The following is a 25,596-nucleotide window of genomic DNA, read 5'->3' on the forward strand; positions in this document are numbered from 1 at the left end:
AATTTTTCCATGGTAATCTACTATTAATAAAACTTTTACAAGATAGACATATGAATTAGATTCCTTTTGTGATGCAAAGTTTACTTAATAAAAGCATCGTTTTTTTTTTTTTTTTTTTCGGTATGCGGGCCTCTCACTGTTGTGGCTTCTCCCGTTGCGGAGCACAGGCTCCAGACGCGCAGGCTCAGCGGCCATGGCTCACGGGCCCAGCTCCGCGGCATGTGGGATCCTCCCAGACCGGGGCACGAACCCGTATCCCCTGCATCGGCAGGCGGACTCTCAACCACTGCGCCACCAGGGAAGCCCAAAAAGCATCGTTTTTAATTTTGATAAATATACTATTATTTTCAAGGAAGACTCAGGCCACTGGTCCCTTTTGTGGTTCTTCAAAGTAACAGGACTTAAAAGATGAACTAGTTTCTAAAATCTTACTCTAGACAAATATTTTCAGAACAAAATGTAATAGAATACATCGATATTGAAGGGAGATTGTTTTGGTTTTAGTTAGACTTTTTTAAAGTTATTTATTTTTTAATAGAAAATCCATTCACATGGCTCAAAACTCAAAAGGTTATACCGAAAAGTCTCCTTCCCACCCCTCTCCCGGAGTTGCACAGTTTCCCTCCTTGAAGCAGCTACTGCCATCAGTTTGGGACTGAATGAATTCTACCATGAATGAATTCTTCCCTAGAATTATAGTAAAGGGTAGTGTGAGGAGATGAAGAAAATAACCAGTATCATTAGTTTGGCTGAATAAGAAAATGCACATTTCTGTTAAAACTTGCTTGCATTGCAGAAGGTCCATGAAAAAAAGAGGCCTCTTATCCAAGTAAAAGGTCTTCCCCCAAACATTTTCTGAGGCTTCTATTATTGGAACTCAAGAACTTTCACCCCATAGTAGTAAAATCCTAATATCTAAATACCCAAGAGAAATCAGTCTATGTAGAATTGATAGGAAGCAATTTTTTTATTCAGTAACTGACACTTCTTATCAATGGCACTTTTAATATATCTTCTCATATTTTTAGATTAAAATTCCTGAAATGCCTGAAGTTCTAGTTACTCTCAAAGATTCCCTTTTCTTTGCCTTTTTCTATTTTGGTCTATCTTCAATGGAGGTCCTGGTCTTTTCTATGCCTGATCTTAACTCCATCACATTTTTAATTAATATTCATGTTTGTGACCTCGTATCCAAAGGCAAACTGAATGATTTTTCAATTAATGAGAAACTTTTCCTGTTTCTTTCAAAGCCCAAATAGAAAATGGTGTGTTTTTTTAACAAGCATGGCTGACTTATGAATCTACATTGTCATTATATATTTTAGATACAATGTGAGACAGAGACAGGCTTTAAGAGGCATGGTCCCTGTCTTCAAGGAACTTCCAGTTTGATGGGGAGAACAAAACAACAGGAACTGCAACAGAGAATATGTAAAGCAGAGAAAAAAAATCATCCGTGAAATGAATGCTAATTGTAATATGTAGATCAGAGATGCTATCAGAGAGGAAAAACTGGACTATTCTGAGTCAGAGGTCTAAATGGTAACAAAGCTAGAAACTATTGATTGTTTATTTAATGTTATCTCTGGCCTATAATGAGAACTGAAAATGCATGTGAAGAGCTTAGCACACTGCCTCGGACATAGTAACTGTGTAATGAATGTTATGTACACTTTTTTTTATTATTAGAATTTTCACCATGACACCTGTAAGTCTACCATATACTTAGTCAATACAGAAACTCAGTAAGTTTTTGATAAATTGAATTCTTCTGTTGTGTAACATTAACCTACATAGCAATTTTCATGCTAGTAAAACATCCTAATATAAAACACGAAAAAGTCCACACTCACTCAAAATGCTTACTTTTCAATAAATCCATCTCTAGTAAAATACTCATGATGCAAAAGATCAGTAGATGATATCCTCTTAGAAGGATCAATTTGTAAACAAGCCTAGAAAATGAAAAAGATTCTATGTTAAACAAACTCTTAACAGGGCTTCTAAAGGTAAATGTTAAATTTATTTCACAAATGTAGGTGTAATTAATTACCCAGAGCTAAAATAGTTCTTGAAAAGATGGAATTAGACCTCAGGAACTTCTGACAGTGAGTTCTGACCACTTATTTCCCTAAGAAATTTATACTTGTAAGGCATTATTACAGGTTAAATGGTCTGTGATTCTAGCCAAAACAGAAGTCTATTTCTGCTGGAATTAGCAGGAATTAATTAGCTCATTTTGATCCTCTTATCAGCCCTGTAAGGTGGAAAGTTCATGGATTATCATTTCCATTTTACAGAACTAGAGGCATGATTAGTGATTTTCGAAACTAGAATTTTAATTCATATTGTTTGATTACTAATCTGGTGCTCTTTCTATGGCATAAAAGTTTCACAAATATCCAAGCCCCCAAATCTTTCAATAACCCATTATTAGAACAGCTCTTTTCTGTTTCCCTATCTTGGGAGGACTTCAACTGAATAGAGAACCAAAAAAACCCCACAAAACAAAAAGAGACAATGGAAGTAAGAGTTTTGGATAAGGGGCTTCCCTGGTGGTGCAGTGGTTAATAGTCTGCCTGTCAATGAAGGGGATGCGGGTTCGAGCCCTGGTCCAGGAAGATCCCACATGCTGCGGAGCAGCTGAGCCCACGTGCCACAGCTACTGAAGCCCACGTGCCACAGCTACTGACGCCCGCGCACCTAGACCCTGTGCTCCGCAGCAGGAGAGGCGACCATGGTGAGAGGCCCGCACACCACAGTGAGGAGTGGCCCCCGCTCGCTGCAACTAGAGAGGGCCCACGTGCAGCAACGAAGACCCAATGCAGCCAAAAATAAATTAAATAAATAAAACTTTTAAAATTATTTTTAAAAAGAGTTTTGGAAAATAAGATGCACATAATGAATCTATATATAATTAAATAATATAATTATAAATAGAACACATTTCTTTAATCAAAATATTAAATATAGAATTTGAATAAAACCTATCTGCCGTATAATATTCATTCTTCCTCTAAATGAAGGCAAAACATACTAATAATAGTTAACTTCTATTTATGCTTACTATGTGCCATACAACACTCTTTTTTTTTTTTTTTTTTTTTTACTTTTTATTTTATATTGGAGTATAGCCGATTAACAATGTTGTGATAGTTTCAGATGCACAGCAAAGGGACTCGGCTATACATATGCATGTACCCATTCTCCCCCAAACTCCCCTCCCATCCAGGCTGCCACATAACATTGAGCAGAGTCCCCTGTGCTATATAGTAGGTCCACTGGTTATCCATTTTTTTTTTAAAGTTTATTTATTTATTTTTTTAATTAGTTTCTGCTTTATAACAAAGTGAATCAGTCATACATATACATCTGTTCCCACATCCCTTCCCTCATGCATCTCCCTCCCTCCCACCCTCCCCATCCCACCCCTCCAGGCGGTCACAAAGCACCGAGCTGATCTCCCTGTGCTCTGCGGCTGCTTCCCACTATCTATCTACCTTACGTTTGGTAGTGTATACACGTCCATGCCTCTCTTTCGCCTCATACAACACTCTTATCTAGCCTTTTCCTATTACTTGATCCCAACAACAATCCTACAAGGTGGGTAGTATTACTATCCTCATTGTACAGATGAGAAGACTAAGGCCCAGAGAGGACAAGTAAGTTGCCTAAGATCTCATAAATAGAAAAGATAGTTAAAGTCCAGAATATCCAAAGTAATTGCATACGATATTACACTTTTGTTTATTTCAAAAGGTGTATGTTTAAATTGATTCACAGAAAAAGTTGTAGAGATCTGCTATACAACAATGTGAAGATAGTTAACACTGTATTGTACATTTTAAAATTTGGTTAGAGGATAGATTATATGTTATGTGTTTTTTACCACAATTAAAAAAAAAGTTGACTCACAAAGTAAAACTGAGTCCATTATCATCTTTATGATGTGGGAATATTCAGATCCTTAAGACTGCAACTAGCTAAAAATATGTGCTTATTTTAGAACATAATAGTTATCCAACAACAAAACTTAGGAAGAAAAATGCTAAAAGGTCATAGCCTATTAGAAGCAGATAAATATTCTTTCTGTGAATAATATAATTCACAAAATTTAAATACTTGCCCTAGTTTGGAAAATGTAAAATACCATACTTTGAGAAACAGACTGGCAGTTCCCCCCGAAAATAAAAATACACATCTACACAAAGACTTATAAGTGAATGTTAATAGCAATTTTATTTGTAAAAGCCAAAAAAGAAGAAACAACCCAAAACAGGAGAATAGATAAAAAATTGTGATATATCCATACAATGTAATATTACTCAGCAATAAAAAGGAACAAACTACTGATACACACAAAAACATGAACTGAATCTCTAGACTACAATGCTGATAAAGAAGCCTGACATAAAAGAGTATATACTGTTTGATTCCATTTGTAGACTATTCTAGAAAATGTAAACTATAGTGACAAAGTAAATCAGTGGTTATCTGGGGATAGGAATGAAGGGAAAGATGGATTACAAAAGGACGCAAGGACATTTTGGGGAGTGATGGAAATGTTAGGTATCTTTGTTGTAGTGGTGGTTTCACAGGTGTATACATCTATCAAAACTCAACAAATTATACACCTGAAATACATATAGTTTGCTGTACGGAAATTATACTGCAATAAAATTGTTTAAAAAATTTAAATCTAGGAAAAAAATACATTCTACACCAGGTATTAAGATGTATTTTAGGGAATTCCCTGGTGGTCCAGTGCTTTCACTGCCGGGGCCTGGGTTCAATCTCTGGTAGGGGAACTAAGATTCCGCAAGCCGTGTGGTGCGGCCAAAAAACAAAAAGATGTATTTTAAAGTTACACTAATCAATCAAAACTGTATCTGTACTAGAATAAAGAGAGAAATCAACAAAAGAGAAACAGACCCAAGCATGTATAAGCATTTTGTCTATGATAAATGTGGCATTCCAAATCACCAGATTATTCAAGTTGAAAAAAAGTAGTTACAACATATACAACAAAAGACTAATATGTTTATTATTTTGCAAATCAATATAAAAAGATACTTGAAATGACAAATAGGTTAAGGATTCTTAAAATAAGAAATACAAATGATCAATTAATATTAGTAAAATGTCCAACTTTCCTGTAACAACCTAAGTGCAATTTTAAGAAAGGTACTTTATTTCTAGTTTATTAAGTTGGCAAATATTTTTTGAATTATAATATTCTGGGACTTTTTTGGTGGTGCAGTGGTTAAGAATCCGCCTGCCAATGCAGGGGACACAGGTTCGAGCCCCGGTCCAGGAAGATCCCACATGCTGCGGAGCAACTAAGCCCATGAGCCACAACTACTGAGCCTGTGCTCTAGAGCCCGAGAGCCACAACTACTGAGCCCATGCACCACAACTGCTGAAGCCCACGCGCCTAGAGCCCGTGCTCCTCAACAAGAGAAGCCACCGCAATGAGAAGCCCATGCACAACGATGAAGAGTAGCCCCACTTGCCACAACCAGAGAAAAGCCTGCACACAGCAACGAAGACCCAATGCTGCCAAAAATAAATAAATAAAATTTAAAAATAAAAAAATTATAATATTCAATGTTAGATTGAGAATGGAGATTTATATCCAATGCTACTTGAGTATAAATTAATGAAAGCTTTCTGGAGAAAAAAACAGCAAAATATATCAAAAGTCCTAAAAAGTGTAAACCCTTTGGTCCACTAGTCACACTTCTAGGAATTTATCCCAAGCAAACAATACAAGTTCATAAAGACATATAAAAGATGTTCACTGTAGCAACTTTACCAATAGTGAGAGAAAAAAACCTGAAAACAAATGTCCAAATTGCAAGATCAGTTAAATAAACTATAGTACAGTCATACAATGAAACACTATGTAAACCCTAAAATTATGATGTAGCTCCACATTTACTGACATGGTAGTATGCTTAAAATATACTGCTAAGTGAAAATAAACAGGTTACACAGCAGTGTGTAAAGTATGATACCTTTTAAAAACCATAAACTTCTATGCATGTAGTTGGTTGGGAAAAGCCCAGAAGTACATAAACCAAAATGTTAATAGTAATTTTTCCTGGATTGTGGGGTTGGGAAAATCTTAACTTCTCCTCTCTGTTTATCAAGTATTCCTATTTTTCTTATGATCATTATGTATTCTTTGTATGATCAAAACTATGACATGAAAAAAGAAAGAAACTGAAGTGAAAATATAGTAAACAAGTCTTATCCTTTAATAAACTCTAGTTCTTTCCAAGTACCAAAGAAACAACCTTCTTCCTTTGATAATAGTCTTTAGATGTTACATGTCATATGTTTAGTTTTATCTAAATAACAGCAACAACAGTTAATATTAACAACATTTGTTGATAGCTTATTCAAGGCTCTGTGCTGAGAATATTTCTACCATTACCTCATTTAATCCTCCAGCTCCAGAAAATAAATATTGTTAATGTTGTTTTATAGCCCAGTAAACTGAGGCACGGAGATTGACTTGCTCAAGTTTACAGAGCTAATTAGTGACAGAGCTGGGTTTTAAACAAAGTTTATGTGAATCCAGAGCCCCTTCTTATAAACACCACACTATACTTGCTTTGAAATTTAGGTAACTACTTTTTTAAGGGCTGTACATTGGAAACAAGATACCTTAGTTGACCCTGGGAAAGGAAATTGGCTGGAAAGAGAAAATAAATAGAAACAAGTAACTCTCTCACATTTTGAATTTTGTACTAAGTATGCTGGTATATTTATTATGTAGTTCAAAATAAAATTTAAATTTTAAACTAACTTAAAAGTGCTATATAATGTTTTTGCTTCCTCCGATTCAACCTGAATTTTGGTACTGGTGTATCCTCAAACAACATTAAAACTGCAGCTGCGAACGCCTTGTGAATACATTAGAATACCACTGTACAAGGAACAAATCCCCTGGGTAGATTGCTAGGAAGACTGGCTGTTAAGAGGTGTTGATAAACATGGTAAGTCCTTTAAATTTTCCAGTTTATCCCTAATTATCAATAAAATTGGGATAAACAAAAAATAATAGAAAGGATTACCCCAGGGGCCTTTCATTTCTAACAGTCTGTGACTTTTAATTTCTCTGAACTTAAGACATAAAGACAGAGGAATATAGTAACTTTTAACAGATAACATTACTTCATGAATCCTTTCAGAATTTCATTAAAGTAATATCCTAAAACGGTATTATAATTTATGCAAATTTCCCAGTATAAGTCCTTAATCTCTTAACATACATGAACAATATCTGCCAACAATCCATTTAGCTTTGGGTATTTTTTTCTTGCATTTTTGGGGTGTTGAACTTGAGGAAGGACCACCCCAGCAAAAATGGGATTCTTGGAAAAGATACTCTGCAAGTGAGGTGTCAAATTGCCTGAAAAGAGAAAAAATATATACATAAGAAAACCAGGAAATTATTCTACAATCAAAATAATAAATTGTTATGTAGTCTGCATTAAATTACTAAAAAGGGAGAATAACAGTTAAGTTCTTTTAATTTTTTAAAGTTGAACAAGGAACTATCTGAATACAGCATAAAAAATGTGAGTTTCCCCAGTAATCTATTGATAATACATAGGCAGTAGAAAATATAAAACCACATGTGCGGGCTTCCCTGGTGGTGCAGTGGTTGAGAGTCCGCCTGCCAATGCAGGGGACACGGGTTCGTGCCCCGGTCCGGGAAGATCCCACATGCTGTGGAGCAGCTGGGCCCGTGAGCCATGGCCGCTGAGCCTGCACGTGAGGAACCTGTGCTCTGCAGCAGGAGAGGCCACAATAGTGAGAGGCCTTCATAACGCAAAAAAAAAAAAAAAAAAAAAAAAAAAAAAAACCACATGTGCATATTTTTTTCCCAAAATACAAGACATATAATGCCACTAGAAAAGGCACATTCAACTTTTACATATTTCTATAAGGGTATATAAATGGTTTAACTAGCAAGTGTTCATCAGCAAAGCCTTACTCAAAACAGCTAAAATACTAAAATTATATAGAAATAGGAACCCTGCAAAGAAGAAACAAGGCTATAGAGTAGTAGTAGAATGGAAAGAACTATAAATAGGAGTGGAGAGAGCTAAGTTCTAGCACTAGTTCTGCTATAACTAATTCTGTGACCTTGGGCAAATCTTCCTTTTCTGTGCCTTGGTTTCCTCATTTGTAAAATAACAAAATCGATCCCACCATCTCTAGAGGCCCTTCTAACATTAATCTCATAACCAGAACTTTAAAGATGACAGAAAAGGGGCTTCTCTGGTGGCACAGTGGTTGAGGGTCCGCCTGCCGACGCAGGGGACGCGGGTTTGTGCCCCGGTCTGGGAGGATCCCGCATGCCGCGGAGCAGCTGGGCCCGTGAGCCATGGCCGCTGAGCCTGCGCGTCCGGAGCCTGTGCTCCTCAACGGGAGAGGCCACAACAGTGAGAGGTCCGCGTACCACACACACACACACAAAAAAAAAGATGACAGAAAAAAGTATGATGCTTTAAGGCTCTGAACTGTATCTTTAATCAGTATTTACCCAGATACACGGTTTTTATAGTTGTTCACAGTACCTTTCTCATGATCCTGTAATTACATGTTTATGTATAGCTTCCTCACCACAAAAAAGGCTCCTCAAGCTCCTCATTCAGAGGTATATATATATAAAATCCTTGAAACTGCATGAGCAATGCTAACCATGAAAATGTTTTGGTAGTCAAAGCAGATCAGCTCTCTGCTTATCTACTGTGGTTTAAAAAAAAGTTTTCTCAGTAAATAATTGGTTTTCTATCTCCAAGCACTTTTATTTATTTATTTATTTATTTATTTATTTATTTATTTATTTATTTATTTATTTATTTAGGCTGTGTTGGGTCTTCATTGCTGTATGTGGGCTTTCTCTAGTTGTGGAGTGGGGGCTACTCTTTGTTGCGGTGCACGGGCTTCTCATTGCGGTGGCTTCTCTTGTTGTGGAGCATGGGCCCTAGGTGCATGGGCTTCAGTAGCTGTGGCGCTGGGGCTCCGTAGTTGTGGCTCGTGGGCTCTAGAGCACAGGCTCAGTAGTTGTGGTGCACGGGCTTAGTTGCTCCATGGCATGTGGGATCGTCCCAGATGAGGGCTCGAACCCGTGTCCCCTGCATTGGCAGGCAGATTCTTAACCACTGTGCCAACAGGGAAGTCCTCCAAGCACTTTTAAAAAGCATCAAAATCAACTCTATTAAAAGTCCTCTTTGAAAGAAGCAAATATTTGTAGAAGCCAAACTTTTAAAACAACTTTCAGACAAATTGAAGTAGGTTCCTATTTTACTATTTTTCTTAGTATCAACCATCAAAACATGGCATAGCTATTTGCATCCTGGCAAAGAAAAATATTATTTGCAAAAACAGAGGAGAGGGACTTCCCTGGTGGTGCAGTGGTTAAGAATCCGCCTGCCAATGCAGGGGACACGGGTTCGATCCCTGGTCCGGGAAGATCCCACACACCACGGAGCAACTAAGCCAGTGTACCACAACTACTGAGCCTGTGCTCTAGAGCCCGTGTGCCACAACTACTGAAGCCCATGCGTCTAGAGCCCATGCTCCACAACAAGAGAAGCCACTGCAATGAGAAGCTGGAGCACCACCATGAAGAGCAACCCCTGCTCGCCACAACTAGAGAAAGCCTGTGTGCAGCAACAAAGACCCAACGCAGCCAAAAATAAATAAATAAATAAATTTATATTAAAAAAAAAAACGGAGGAGAATTTTCTACCTTTTTTATCAGCCCAAAGCATCCATCTACTCCCATCTATCAAAAAAATACACTTCCCTGTTCTTATAAAGAAAACACTAAATTTGAAAATCAAGCAGAATTAATCTGGAAACACTTATTTGAGGCATTTAACAGTATATTTCAGTAATACCTACCTACTTTTAACACAACTTTATGAAGTAAATCCAAATCAGAGCTGCTAGGAAGATAGGGATTTCCAGTGGCCATCTCAATGATCACACAACCCAAAGCCCAGATATCCACAGGTCTGAAACAGACAAGAATAAATCACTTTTCATAGAAAAATATATAAAACATCTTTTCTGAAAAAACTTTTTTTTTTCTTTTTTTGGCTGCACTGTGGGGCTTGCGGGATCTTAGTTCCCCAGCCAGGGATCGAACCCATGCCCCCTGCAGTGGAAGTGCAGAGTCCTAACCACTGGATCACCAGGGAATTTCCTAAAAAATAACTTTTAAAATAAAGTTAAGGCTAAAGAAAACAGAATGGTTAAGTGGTATCATTTATCAATTTTCACTACAATATCATATAGCAACTTTAGGATATATATTAAATATTATCATGTTTTATTAGTAACTTAAATAGTTTATATTCAAATTGCATGAGAAGCCATGTAGCAGTCCAAAATAATTAATTATAATTCTAAAATTGTTTCAAATACTTATATAAGGACATTATGATAAATGGTTTATGATGTAGAATAGCTGAATACTAAAATCATCTTGTACTTAGAAAGTAAAAATTAAAAATCTTAAATATTTTATCACTTACTTTCATTTATTTATCTTAATGCATTGTGAGTCATCCATAATTCAAGCTTTTTTCCCCACATAATCAGTTTTTTAAATAGATAAAAAGATGCCCAAACTTACATTCAGAAGAAATTATAAATAAACACTATAATGAGATCTATTTTTCACTGATCCAACTGACAAAAATTATAAAATTTGATAACTGCTATGTTGGTGAGGCTATGGAAAATGAATACTCACATGTACTGCTCTGGGAGTATAAATTTAAACAACTTCTTTGGAGGAAAATTGGCAAAAGCTACTAAAATTTTAAATGTACATACTTTTGACTAAACACCTTTATTCTTAAGAACTTATCCAAAGATCTACTCACACTTATGCACAAAGGTAAATTATAAGAGAATTTCACTGCAGCACTGTTTGTAGTAGAAAGATTGGGAACAACCTAGACATCCATCAATACAGGAATAGCTATGTAAGTTTTTGTACAACCACACAATGAAATATTACTCAGTTGTTAAAAAGAATAAGGTAGGTCTATCTGCATGTGTTAATATAAAGTGATCTCTGAGATAAACTCTCAAGTAAAAAAAGCAAGATTCATTAAAGAAATCAGAGGAGATCTAAATATAATAAATGGAGAGACATTCCATGTTCATGGATAGGAAAACTCAATATTGTCAAGATGTCAGTTCTTCCCAACTTGATCTACAGATTCAACGCAATCCCAATCAAAATCCAATTTGGAGGGGACTTCCTTGGTGGTGCAGTGGTTAAGAATCCACCTGCCAATGCAGGGGACATGGGTTCGAGCCCTAGTCTGGGAAGATCCCACATGCCACGGAGCAACTAAGCCCGTGCACCACAACTACTGAGCCTGCGCTCTACAGCACACAAGCCACAACTACTGAAGCCTGTGTGCCCGGAGCCCGTGCTCCACAACAAGAGAAGCCACCGCAATGAGAAGCCCATGCACTGCAACAAAGAGTAGCCCCGCTCGCCACAACTAGAGAAAGCCCACACGCAGCAATGAAGACCCAACGCAGCCAAAAATAAATAAATACATTTATTTTTAAAAATCCAATTTGGATATCAATAAATTGATTCTAAAGTTTATATGGAAAGGCAACAGAACCAGAAAAGCCAACATGATGTCGAACAAGAACAAAGTCAGAAGAAAGACACTATCTGACTTCAAAATGTACTATAAAGCTACAGTATGTGAGACAGTGTGATATTGGTGAAAAAATAGACAAAAAGATCAAGAGAACAGTATAGAGTGTCCAGAAATAGACTCACAGAAATATACTCAACTGATCTTTGACAAAGGAGCAAAGGCAATTCAGGAAAGAAAGTCCTTCTAATAAGTGATACTGGAACAACTAGAAATCCATACACAAGAAGAAATGAACCTAGACATAGAGCTTACACTTTTCACAAAAATTAACTCAAAATGGATCATAGACCTAAATGTAATATGCAAAACTATAAACTTCTAGACAATAATATAGGAGAAACTCTAGATGACCTTGGGTTTGGTGATGAGTTTTTAGATACAATACTAAAAGCATAATCCACAAAAGAAAAAAAGGCTAAGAAGTACATCATTAAAATTTAAAACTTTTGCTCTGTGAAAGACACTGTTAAGAGACTGAAAAGAGAAGCCACAGAGTTGGAGAAAATATTTGCAAAACCCATAACTGATAAATGAACTGCATCCAAAATATACAAAGCACTCTTAAAACTCAATAATAAGAAAACAATCAGGGACTTTCCTGGTGGCACAGTGAATAAGACTCCACACTCCCAATGCAGGGGGCACGGGTTCAATCCCTGGTCAGGGAACTAGATCCACGTGCATGCCGCAACTAAGAGTGCATGGTACAGCTAAGGAGCCCACGTGCTGCGATTAAGGAGCTGCTGAGCCGCAACTAAGGAGCTAATGAGCTGCAACTAAGAAGCCCACTTGCTGCAACTAAGACCCTGTGCAACCAAATAAATAAAGAAAAAAGAAAACAATCAAATTAAAAATTGGGCAAAATATCTGAATAGACACCCTACCAAAGAAGATATACACATGTCAAATAAGCATATGAAAAGATGTTCAACATCATATGTCATCAGGGAACTGTAAATTAAAACAATAATGAGATAGATACCACCAAACACCTATTAGAATGGCTAAAATCTAAAACACTGACGATACCAAATGCTGGTAAGGACGTGGAGCAACAGAACTCTCACTCATTGCTGTTGGGAATGCAAAATGATACAGCCACTTTGGAAGACAGTTTGACAGCTTCTAACAAAGCCAAACATAGTCTTACCATACAATCCAGCAAAAATTGCACTCCTTGGTATTTAGCCAAATGAGTTGAAAAACTTATGTCCACAAAAAACCTGCAGATGAATGCTCATAGCAGCTTTATCCATAAGTACCAAAACTTGAAAGCAGGTAAGATATCTTTCATCAGGTGAATGGATAAACAAACTGTCAGACATACATACAATGGAATATTAAGTGATTACAAAGAAATGAGCTATCAACCCATAAAAAATATGAAGGAACCTTAAATATACATTGCTAAGTGAAAGAAGCCATCTGAAAAGGTTGCATAATGTATGACTCCAATTATACGACAGTCCGGAAAAGGCAAGTGTATAGAGAGATTTAAAAGATCAGTGGTTGCCAGGGGTTCAGGGAAAAGGAGGGAAAGATAAAATGGTAGAGCACAGAGGATTTTTTGGGCTGTGAAACTATTCTGTATGATACCATAATGGTAGATACATGACATTATACATTTGTCAAGACCCATAGGAAACACAATATGAAGACTGAATATTAATATAAACTACGGACTTTAATTAATGATAATGTATAAATATTGGTTTATCAATTCTAACAAATGTATCAAACTAATGTTATATGTTAATAATAGGGAAACTGTGCTGTGTGGGTGGGGGTAGAGAGGATATAGGGAAACCCTGTACTTTCTGTTCAATTTTTCTATAAACCTAAAACTGCTCTAAAAAAGTAAAGTATATTAATTAAAAAAATTAAAAGAGAGAAAAAAAGCAAGATTCTATACAATATATATAGTATGTTGCTATTTCTGTTTAAAAGGAAGGAGATGTGTGTCTGTGTCTGTGTTTCTGTGTGTATTGCTAGATAATGATTTTAAGGAACAAACAACTTAACTGTGGTGTATACAATTTGTTAAGCCCACATTACAATAAAAACTGGATAATAGGAACTTAAAAGCTTGCTTACTTCACAAGTTTTAAGAACTTACAGCAGAAACTAACACAACACTGTAAAGCAGTTATACTCCAATAAGAAAAAAAGAAAAGAAAAAAAAGAACTTAATAGAAATTTATAAGTTTTAGTGAGAAACAGTAAAATTAAGACCAACTTACTGCCTTCAAAGTTTTAAGTAAATTATTTTTAGGCACTCTCCCTACAGTATGAAATTCCTACTCACCTCCTCCACTTCTAACAGAGGCACTAAAAACACTCCTACACAAATAAGTTCACTTTTTCCCAGCTTGTTCTGAACTTTCACAGTTCAGTTTGGTAAGGTAAGGCATTATCTGCAGAACTGTGAAGAATTATCTAGGCAGGCCTTTCAAAGAGCAATAGTAGACAAAATACATATAGTTGATTGTCACTGCAGTGCTAATCTTAATGGGCTCCCCCATTATCTGAAGTATGAATAAGTCCTAGGATAACATGCAAGAATAAGAGGCGGATTAAAAAGAATCACATGGGGGAAGAACTTGGAGATCTGCTGACCTACTCTCCAGTGAAACTGCTAAAAATTATGGAAAAAAACCCCACAATAATTAAAACCTCTAGAAATAGTCCTAAGGGCAAACAGTGGGGGAAGGACTTGGAGATCTGCTGACCTACTCTCCAGTGAAACTGGTGAAAATTATGAAAAAAACCCCACAATAATTAAAACCTCTAGAAATAGTCCTAAGGGAAAACAGCAAATGAAGAAATATCTATTCAAGAAAATCTATGAAGGGACCTCCCTGGTGGCACAGTGGTTAAGACTCCAAGCTCCCAATGCAGGGGGCCCAGGTTCAATCCCTGGTCAGGGAACTAGATCCCACATGCATGCTGCAACTAAGAGTTCACATGCCCAACTAAGGAGCTTGCGAGCCGCAACTAAGGAACCCAAATGCTGCAACTAAAACCTGGCGCAACCTAATTAATTAATTATTTATTTATTTAAAAGAGAAAATCTATGAAAATTTGTTTAAAAAGATGAGTCTGTGGTATCTGAATCAAGACCACTCTCTCCCTCCTCCACTCTAGCTCAGTAAGGCAAAGACACTACCCTACACAGTTCCAGCCAAGAACTTCAGGCTTCCTTTTTCCCTAGCTCCCAGTCAGAGGGCTTTATTCCCAAGAGGAAAACTTCAGTATTTCTCATATTTCCCCCAGTTACCTGTTCCTGAGGCTAAGTCCTGGGTGAGTGTGGAGAAAAACTTCAAAACAGCAAGAGAAAAATAATTCATCACTTACAGAGGAATCTCCTTCAGATTAACAGTCAACTTCCCAATAAAAACAATCTAGGCTGGGGACTTCCCTGGTGGTCCACTGGGTAAGACTCCACACTCTCAGTGCAGGGGGCCTGGGTTTAATCCCTGGTCAGGGAACTAGATCCTGCATGCATGCTGCAACTAAGAGTTTATATGACGTAACCAAGGGTCCACATGTCACAACTAAGGAGATCCCGCATGCTGCAACTAAGACCCAGCACAGCCAAAACAGATAAATAAAAGTAAATAATAAATAAATATTTGAAAAAAAAAAATCTAGGCCAGAAGGCAGTGGTACAACATATTCAAACTGCTCGAAGAAAAAATTATTAACTAAAAATCCTATATCCAGCAAAGTTATCTTTTAAAAATGAAGGTGAAATAAAGACTTCCCCAGATAAACAAAAACTAAGAGAATTTGTTACCAGCATGCCTGTGTAACAGGAAATACTAAATGAAGTTTTGCAGGCTAAAAACAAGTGACTCCAGACAGTAATTTAAGTCCACACAAAAAACAATGAGCCCAGGTAAAGGTACTTATGTTATTATAAAAGACTGTACATTACTTAACCATAAAAAAGAATGAAATTTTGCCATTTGCAACAACATGGATGGATCTAGACGGTATTATGCTAAGTGAAATAATTCAGACAGAGAAAGACAAATACTGTATGATATCGTTTATATGTGGAATTTAAAAAACAAGACAAATGAACAAACATAGCAAAACAGAAACAGAATTATAGATATAGAGAACAAACATGTGGTTGCCAGAGGGGAAGTGGGTGGGGGAAGAGAGAACTAGGTGAGGGGGGTTAAAAGGTACAAACTTCCAGTTACAAAAATAAATGCGCCAAAGGGATGAAACATACAGTATGGTGAACATAGTCAGTAACTATGTAATATTTTTGCATGATGACATATCATAACTAAACTTATCATGGTGATTATTTGAAATGTATAGAAATATCAAATCACATAGGGTTATAGGTCAATTACATTGGGTTGGCCAAAAAGTTAGTTCGGGTTTTTCTGTAAGATGTTATGGAAAAACCCAAACGAACTTTTTGGCTAACCCAATACTTTAAAAACAAACAAACTCATAGAAAACGAGATTAGATTTGTGGTTACAACAGAGGCAGGGGGGTGGGGGGGAGGGGAAAATGGATGAAGGTAGTCAAAAAGTATAAACTTCCAGATATAAGATAAATAAGTACAAGGGATAACGATAAATATAATTAACACTGCTATATGTTACATATGAAAGTTGTAAGACAGTAAATCTTAAGAATTCTCATCACACAGAAAAATTATTTTCTATTTCCTTAATTTTGTATCTACGTGAGATGATAGATGTTTACTAAACTTACTGTGATAATCATTTCATGATGTATGTAAGTCAAATCATTATGCTGTATACCTTAAACTTATATAGTGCTGTATGTCAATTACATCTCAATAAAACCAGAAGAAAAAAAGAGTATAAATTCCTATTTTTCTCTTTTATTCTCTTGATTTATTTTTAAAGCAATTGTATAAAATACTGTGCATATAGTATATTGTTGGGCCTATAGCATACAGAAATGTAATATATGTGTAACATTATTTGCCAATAACAGCAAAAAGGAGGTAAGAGAGAGCAAAACTGTTTTGGCTAAGGAAATTACTATAGATTATAAAGTAATAATTACAACAAGGCATTTTTGGGTTTGTAACATTAATAAATTATTATACACAGCAAAAATACCACAAAAAGATAGAAAAGGGAATAAAGCTATATAGGAGTAAGTTTTCTATGTATATATCACTGGAATTAAGCTAATATAAATCTGAAGCTGATTATGATAATTTAAGGTGCACATAATAAACACTAAAGCCACCACTAAACAAATCCCCAAAAACTATAGTAAAAAAAAATCATTAAAGAAATTGAATTGAGGGATTTCCCTGGCAGTCCAGTGGGTAAGACTCTGCGCTTCCAGTGCAGGGGGCACAGGTTCAAACCCTGGTCGGGGAGCTAAGATTCCCACATGCTGCACAGTGTGGCCAAAAAAAAAAGAAAAAAAGAAACTGAATTGATACATTACAAGATATTCACTTAATGAAAAAGGATAGCAGTAAAATGGGAACAGAGGAACAAAAAAGACATGGGACACAAATAAAGAAATAAAGCAGGTGTATGGACTTCCCTGGTGGTGCAGTGGTTAAGAATCTGCCTGCCAATGCAGGGGACACACAGGTTCAAGCCCTCGTCTGGGAATATCCCACATGCCGTGGAGCAACTAAGCCTGTGCACCACAACTACAGAGCCTGTGCTCTAGAGCCCACAAGCCACAACTACTGAGCCCACATGCCACAACTACTGAAGCCTGCGTGCTTAGAGCCTATGCTCCACAACAAGAGAAGCCACCGCAATGAGAAGTCCATGCACCGCAATGAAGAGTAGCCCCCGCTCGCCACAACTAGAGAAAGCCCGTGCACATCAACAAAGACCCAACACAGCCAAAAATAAAATAAATACATAAATAAATTTATTTTTTTTAAAAAGGATATATTAAAAAAAAAGCAGGTGTAAATCCAACTATATCACTAATAACATTAAATGTGAATAGATTCAACAATCTACTTAAAAGGCAGAGATTGTCAGCCTGAATTAAAAAAAAAACATAATTCAACTATATGCTGTTTACAGGAGACACATTTAATAAATTTTACACATTTATTCAAAGATACAAACAGATTGAAAGTAAAAGGAATGAAAAAGCTACATCATGCAAACAACAACCACAAGAAAACTGGACAAAGTAGACTTCAAACAGAAAATGTTACTAGAGATAATGTTATAATGATAAAAGTGTCAATTCATCAGAAAGCTATAACAATTATAAACATGTTGAGAACAACTGGACAGATCAACAAGGAAATAGAAGACTTGAATAACACTATAAACCAGTTAGACCTAATAGACATCTATCGAATACTTCATCCAGTAACAGAATACACATTCTCTCAAGTCACATGGAACATTCACCAGGACAGACTATATGGTAGGCCATAAACAAACCTCAATAAATTTAAAAAGACAGAAATGATACAAAGTATATTCTCCTATCACAATAGAATACAATTAGATATAAGTAATAGGAAAATTTGGGAAATGACACATTACTAAATAACAAATGTATCAAAGAAGAAATCAAAAGGGAAAACAGAAAATACTTTGAGATGAATGAAAATGAAGAAACAAAACAAAATTTAGGGTATGTAGGTAAAGCAGTGCTTAGAGAGAAATTTACAACTATAAATGCCTATATTAAGAATTAAGACAGACAACACACCTATCCCTATCTACGCAGTGGTACTATATACAATAGCCAAGACATGGAAACAACTTAAATGTCCATTGACAGATCAATGGATAAAGATGTGGTATACATATACGATGGAATACTACTCAGCCATAAAAAAGAATGAAATAATGCCATTTGCAGCAACACAGATGGACCTAGAGATTATCACACTAGTGAAGTAAGTTAGAAAGAGAAAGACAGACACCACATGACATCACTTATATGTGGAATCTAAAATACAACATAAATCAACTTACCTATGAAACAGAAACAGAAACAGACTCACAGATAGAGAGAACAGACTTGTGGCTGCCAAAGGGGCTGTGGGGGTGGGGGAGGGATGGATTGGGAGTTTGGGATGAGCAGATGAAAACTATTATATATAGAATGGATAAACAACAAGGTGGTACTGTATAGCCCAGGGAACTATATTTAATATTCTGTAAGAAACCGTAATAGAAAATAATATGAAAAAGAATATATAACCATGTATCAATATAACTGAATCACTTTGCTGTACAGCAGAAATTAACACAACATTGTAAATCAAATACCCTTCAATAAAATTAATTTTTTTAAAAAAGAATTAAGACCTATCAAATCTACAACCTAATCTTCCATCATAAGACACTGGAAAAAACAGAACAAACTAAAACTACAGCAACCAGAAGGAAGGAAAACATTATTAGATTAGATTAGAGTGAAAACGAATGTAACAGAATTTTTTAAAATAGAGAAAATCAATGAAACCAAAAGCTGGTTCTCTGTAAAAATCAACAGAATCGACATTTAGCTAGAATGACTAAGAAAAAAAGAGTGAAGACTCAAATTACTGGAATCAGAAATGAAAGAAGTAACATGACTACCAACCTTACAAACATAAAAAGTACTATCAAAAAATACAATGGGGGGCTTTCCTGGTGGCGCAGTGGTTGAGAGTCCGTCTGCTGATGCAGGGGATACAGGTTCGTGCCCTGGTCCGGGAAGATCCCACATGCCGCGGAGCGGCTGGGCCCGTGAGCCATGGACGCTGAGCCTGAGCATCTGGAGCCTGTGCTCCGCAACAGGAGAGGCCACAACAGTGAGAGGCCCACGTACCGCAAAAAAAAAAAAAAAAAAACCAATGAGCAGGGACTTCCCTGGTGGTGCAATGGTTAAGACTCCGAGCTCCCAATGCAGGGGGCCTGGGTTCGATCCCTGGTCAGGGAACTAGATCCCACATGCATGCCCCAACTAAGAGTTTGCACGCCACAACTTAGGAGCTGGTGAGCCTCAACTGAGGAGTCCGCCTGCTGCAACTAAGACCTGGCGCAACCAACTAAATAAATAAATAAATAAAATATTTTAAAAATACAATGAATAACTGTATACAAACAAATTAGAGAATTCAGATTAAAGGATAGTTTCTGAGAAAAACACAAACTACTGAAATTGGTTCAGGAAGAAGTTGACAGGTACTTCCTTGGTGGCCCATTGGTTAAGACTCCACGCTTCCACTGCAAGGGGCACGAGTTTGGTCCCTGGTTGGGGAACTAAGATCTCACATGCTGTGTGGTGCAGTCAGAAAAAAAAAGAAAAAAGAAAAAAAAATAGACAATCTAAATAACCTATAGCAAGTGAAAATTTTGAATTAGTAATCAAAAAACTACACCCAAAGGAAAGCACAGGCTCAGAGGGCTTCACTACTGAATTCCACCAAACATTTAAAGATGATGATCATGTGAATTCTTCACAAACTTTTCAAAAAATAGAAGAGGTATGAACAGTTCCCAACTCCTTTTTAGAAACCAGTATTATCCCAATACCAAAATCAGACAAAAACATCACTAGATCCAAAAAAAAAAAATCACTAGAAAAGAAAACTACACACCAATATCTTTTACACATACGGACACAAAAATTCTCAACAAAATACTAGCAAACTGAATCTAGCAACATATAAAAAGAATTATACACCATGATTAAGTGGGATTTATCCCAGGAACACAGGTTAGCTCAACATGGAAAAATCAATTAATGTAATACATTATATCAATAGATTAAAAAACAAAAATTCACATGATCATCTCAGCAGGTGCAGGAAAAGCATTTGACCAATACCCTTCCATGATAAAAACCCTCAATAAACTAGGAATTAAAAGGAAACTTTGTCAACACAATAAATGGTACATATGAAAAACCCACAGCTAACATCATACTTAATAGTGAAAAGATGGGGAGCTTTTCTCCTAAGATTTGGAATAAGACAAGGATGTCTGCTCTTACCACTTCTATTCAACATTGTGCTGGAGGTTCTGGTCAAAGAAATTAGGCAGGAAAAAGAAATGGAAGGCATCCAGACCAGAAAAGAAGTAAAATTATCTCTACCCACAGATAACATGATCTTTTATGCAGAAAGTATAAATCCACTAAACAATTATTAGAACTAATAAGTTCAGCAAGGTTGCAAGATACAAGATCAATACACAAAAATCCCTTGAATTTTTTTACACTTGCAATGAACAATCTGAAAATGAAATTAAGAAAATTTGATTCACACTAGCATCAAAAAGAATAAAATACTGGGACTCCTCTGGTGGTCCAGTGGTTAAGACTCTGCACTTCCACTGCAGCGGGTGTGGGCTCGATCCCTGGTCAGGGAACTAAGGTCAAACATGCCACGCTGTGTGGCCAAAAATAAAAAAGTTCTTTAATTAAAAAAATAAAAGAATAAAATACTTAGGATAAATTTAACAAAATAAATGTAAAATGTAACAAATGGGGCCTAATTAAACTCAAAAGCTTTTGCCTAGCAAAGGAAACCATAAACAAAACAAAAAGACAACCCACAGAATGAGAGAAAATATTTGCAAATGATGCAACCAACAAGGGATTAGTCTCCAAAATTTATAAACAGCTCATGCAGCTCAATAACAAAAAAACAGAAAATCCAATCAGAAAATGGGTGGAAGGCCTAAAGAGACATTTCTCCAAAGAAGACATACAGATAGCCAACAGGCACATGAAAAGATGCTCAACATCATTAATTATTAGAGAAATGCACATCAAAACTACAATGAGATATCACCTCACACCAGTCAGAATGGCCATCATCAAAAAGTCGACAAACATAAATGCTGGAGACGGTGTGGAGAAAAGGGAACCCTACTACACTATTAGTGGGAATGTAAATTGGTAAAGCCACTACGGAGAACAGTATGGAGGTTCCTTAAAAAACTAAAAATAGAGCTACCATATGATCCAACAATCCCACTCTTGGGCATACATCTGGAGAAAAACATGGTTTGAAAGGATACATGCACCCCAATGTTCATTGCAGCACTGTTTACAATACCCAAGACATGGAAGCAACCTAAATGTCTATCAACAGATGAATGGATAAAGAAGATATGGTACATATATATATACAGTGGAATATTACTCAGCCATTAAAAAGAATGAAATAATGCCATTTGCAGCAACATGGATGGACCTGGATATTATCGTACTAAGTGAAGTAAATCAGACAGAGAAAGACAAATATCATGATATTGCATATATGCGGAATCTAAAAAAAAATGGTACAATTGAACTTATTTACAAAACAGACTCACAGGCTAAGAGAAGGAACTTATGGTTACCAGGTGCAAGGGTGGTGGGGAGGGATAGATTGGGAGTTTGGGATTGACATGTACACACTGCTATATTTAAAATAAAATGCCTCGGGCTTCCCTGGTGGCGCAGTGGTTGGGAGTCCGCCTGCCGATGCAGGGGACGCGGGTTCGTGCCCCGGTCTGGGAGGATCCCGCGTGCCACGGAGCGGCTGGGCCCGTGAGCCATGGCCGTTGAGCCTGCGCGTCTGGAGCCTGTGCTCCGCAGCGGGAGAGGCCACAACAGTGAGAGGCCCACATACCGCAAAAAAAAAAAAAATGCCTTACCATGAAAAAATGTAAAATGTATGTGCTAAAAGCTATAAAACATTGTTGAAAGAAATGAAAGATCTGAAAACATCTTATGTTCATAGATGAGCAGACTTAACATTAAGACAGCAATATTCTCCAAACTGATTTATAGATATAAAATCCCTATCAGAATCCTAGCTGTCTTATTGGCCAAAAGAAAAAAAATTGATAAATCTGATCCTAAAATTCACATGGAATTGCAAGGGTCCCATAACAGCCAAAACAATCTTAAAAAAGAAGAACAAAGTTGCAGCACTCACACTTCCTAATTTCAAACTAGCTACAAAGCAATAGTAATCAAGACAGTGTGGTTCTAGAACAAGGATAGAGATACGGATCAATGGAACAGAATCAGAAGTCCATAAATAAACCATCTGATTTTCATCAAGGGTGCCAAGACCATTTAATAGGGAAAAAAGTCATGTCTCCAACAAATGGTGCTGGAACAACTGGCTAAACACATGCAAAAGAATGAGGTTAATTAAATTAACTTCATTTAAATTAACTTCATTAAATTAATTAAATTAACTTCACATTTAATTAAAAATTAACTCAAAACAGATGAAAGACTTAAATCTAAGAACTAGAAGTATAAACCTCTTAAAACAAAACAGAGGGGTAAATCTTCACAACCTTGGATTTGGCAAAGGATTCTTAAATATGACACCAAAAGCAAAGGCAACAAATGGAATAAACAGATAGAATGGACTTCATCAAAATAAAAAAATTTGTGTGACAAAAGACACCATTAAGAAAATGAAGACAACTACAGAGTGAGAGAAAATACTTGCAAATATATACCTGATAAGGAATTTGTATCTAGAGTATATGAAGAATTCTTACAATTTAATAATAAAAGCCAATATAATTTTAAAATGGGCTATGGATCTGAACAGACATTTCTCCAAGGAAGATATATAAATGGCCAATAAGCACATAAAAGATCAACAATGAAGTTCAACAATCATTAGTCATCAAGGAAATGCAAATTAAACCCATAATGAGATACCACTTCACACCCATTAGGATAACCAGAATCCAAAAGTCAGATAATAACAAGTCTTGGTGAGGATGTGGAGAAATTTGTAACCCTCATACTCTGCTGGTGGGAAAGTAAAATGATGCAGACACTTTGAAAAACAGTCTGGCGTTTCCTTAAAAAACTCGACATGGGGCTTCCCTGGTGGCGCAGTGGTTGAGAGTCCGCCTGCCGATGCAGGGGACACGGGTTCGTGCCCCAGCCCGGGAAGATCCCACATGCCGCAGAGCGGCTGGGCCTGTGAGCCATGGCCGCTGAGCCTGCGCGTCCGGAGCCTGTGCTCCGCAACGGGAGAGGCCACGACAGTGAGAGGCCCACATACCGCAAAAACAAACAAACAAACAAACAAAAACTCGACATGGAGTTACCATATGACCCACAATTTCAAATCCTAGGTACATACCCAAAAGAAATAAAGACACATGTCCACAGTAAAATGTGCATACAAGTGTTCACAGCAGTATTATTCATAATAGCCAAAAAGTGGAAACAATCAAAATGTCCATCAACTAATGAAAGGGTAAATAAAATGTGGTATAACCATAAAATGGATATTATACAGCCAAAAAAGATAAAGTACCGATACATGCTGCAACATGGATGAATCTTGAAAATAGTATGTTAAGTGAGACAAATCAGTCCCAAAGGACCAGATATTGCATAATTTCACTTATATGAAATGTCCAGAATAGGCAAATCCAGAGAAAATGAAAGTAGATTGGTGGTTGCCTAGGCCTGGAAGGGTTGGGAGGAAATGGGGAGTGACTGCTTAATGAGCACAGGATTTCTTTTTGGGGTGATGAAAATGTTCTAAAATTGAATGTGGTAATAGTTGCATGACTCTGTAAATATACTAAAAACCACTGAATTGTACACTTTAAATCTGTCAATTGTATGGTATGTGAATCATATCTTTAAAAGAGCTGTCATTAAAAAAGGCTAGATTAAACTAAGTAGATACACTTTTGCGTAATAAAACTATTAAAAATGCAAGAAACTGATTATAATAAAAGTCAAGGGACTTCCCTGGTGGCGCAGTGGTTAAGAATCTGCCTGCCAAGGCAGGGGACACAGGTTCGAGCCCTGGTCCGGGAAGATCCCACATGCTGTGGAGCAATGAAGCCCGTGCACCACAACTACTGAGCCTGCGCTCTAGAGCCTATGAGCCACAACTACTGAGCCCGTGCGCCTAGAGCCCGTGCTCTGCAACAAGAGAAGCCACCGCAATGAGAAGCCCATGCACTGCAACAAAGAGTAGTGCCCGCTCACTGCAACTAGAGAAAGCCCGTGCGCAGCCATGAAGGCCCAACGCAGCCAAAAATAAATAAATAAATCTATTTTTTAAAAAAAGTCAATATCATGGTTACTTTTGAGGTTAGAAAGAGTATTGTAAGTGGAATAGGGAACATAGAGGGTTTTCTGGGGTAGCCTGCAAAATTCTATTTTTCCATCTGGTGATGGAAGTATACATTTGTTGTGTGAGCTTTTCTTGTATCTGTGTTTTATTTTACATGTTTTAAAATGTAAAGATGTTAAAATTTAACATGTTTTAAAAACTCACTGGCAAATTTATTTCAAACACAATGTGAAGCCTTGCATTAGAATCCAAACTGACTATATACAAGGCATCAATTTTGGCTCTCTAGGATACAAGAGATTACACCTATCCTCAAGGAATTTATCTTTCAGCAAGAATAATATTTTAAAAAGAGGTCGATAGAACTAGGCCACATTAAATATTAACTGGCACAAAATTTACATATAATGTACAGCAGGATTTAGAGGAGGATATGATTTGGGGGAAGGGATAGGAATAAGGGGGTACATCAGGAAAGGAATTTAAGTAAAGTATCACAAACAGGGTAAAACTGGGAGAGATCTTACAGAGGCTACATTGATTGAGCATTTACTGTATTTTCATTTTTCTCATTCATTAAATCATTTAATCCTCACAACAAACCTATGAAACTGGTTCCATTATTATTTCCATTATACAGATAAAGTAACTGAGGCACAGAGGTGGTCTGCATATGGTATCAGTGATAAGTACAGTTGAAAACATACCCTGGATAGACTTTGGGTAAATTAGTTTACTTTTCTTAGTAAACTTACTCACTTTCTTACTTTTTTAGTGTCTTACTACCTGCCTTGGTGTCGTCTTATTTGAAATGGGGA

General features: G+C 36.7%; 1 protein-coding gene across 1 annotated transcript in view; it reads right to left on the bottom strand.

The window, feature by feature from the left end:
• The window catches only part of CDKL3 (cyclin dependent kinase like 3), a 117,461-nt gene that overhangs the window by 78,007 nt on the left and 13,858 nt on the right, over positions 1-25,596 (bottom strand). The window contains 3 exon segments of the mRNA XM_081231784.1: positions 1,867-1,955; positions 7,281-7,420; positions 9,928-10,040. Of these exon segments, the coding sequence (XP_081087910.1) occupies positions 1,867-1,955; positions 7,281-7,420; positions 9,928-10,040 (342 nt within the window).

Source organism: Mesoplodon bidens (genome assembly GCF_964165515.1).
Source record: "Mesoplodon bidens genome assembly, chromosome: 4".
Taxonomy (NCBI): Eukaryota; Metazoa; Chordata; class Mammalia; order Artiodactyla; family Ziphiidae; genus Mesoplodon; species Mesoplodon bidens.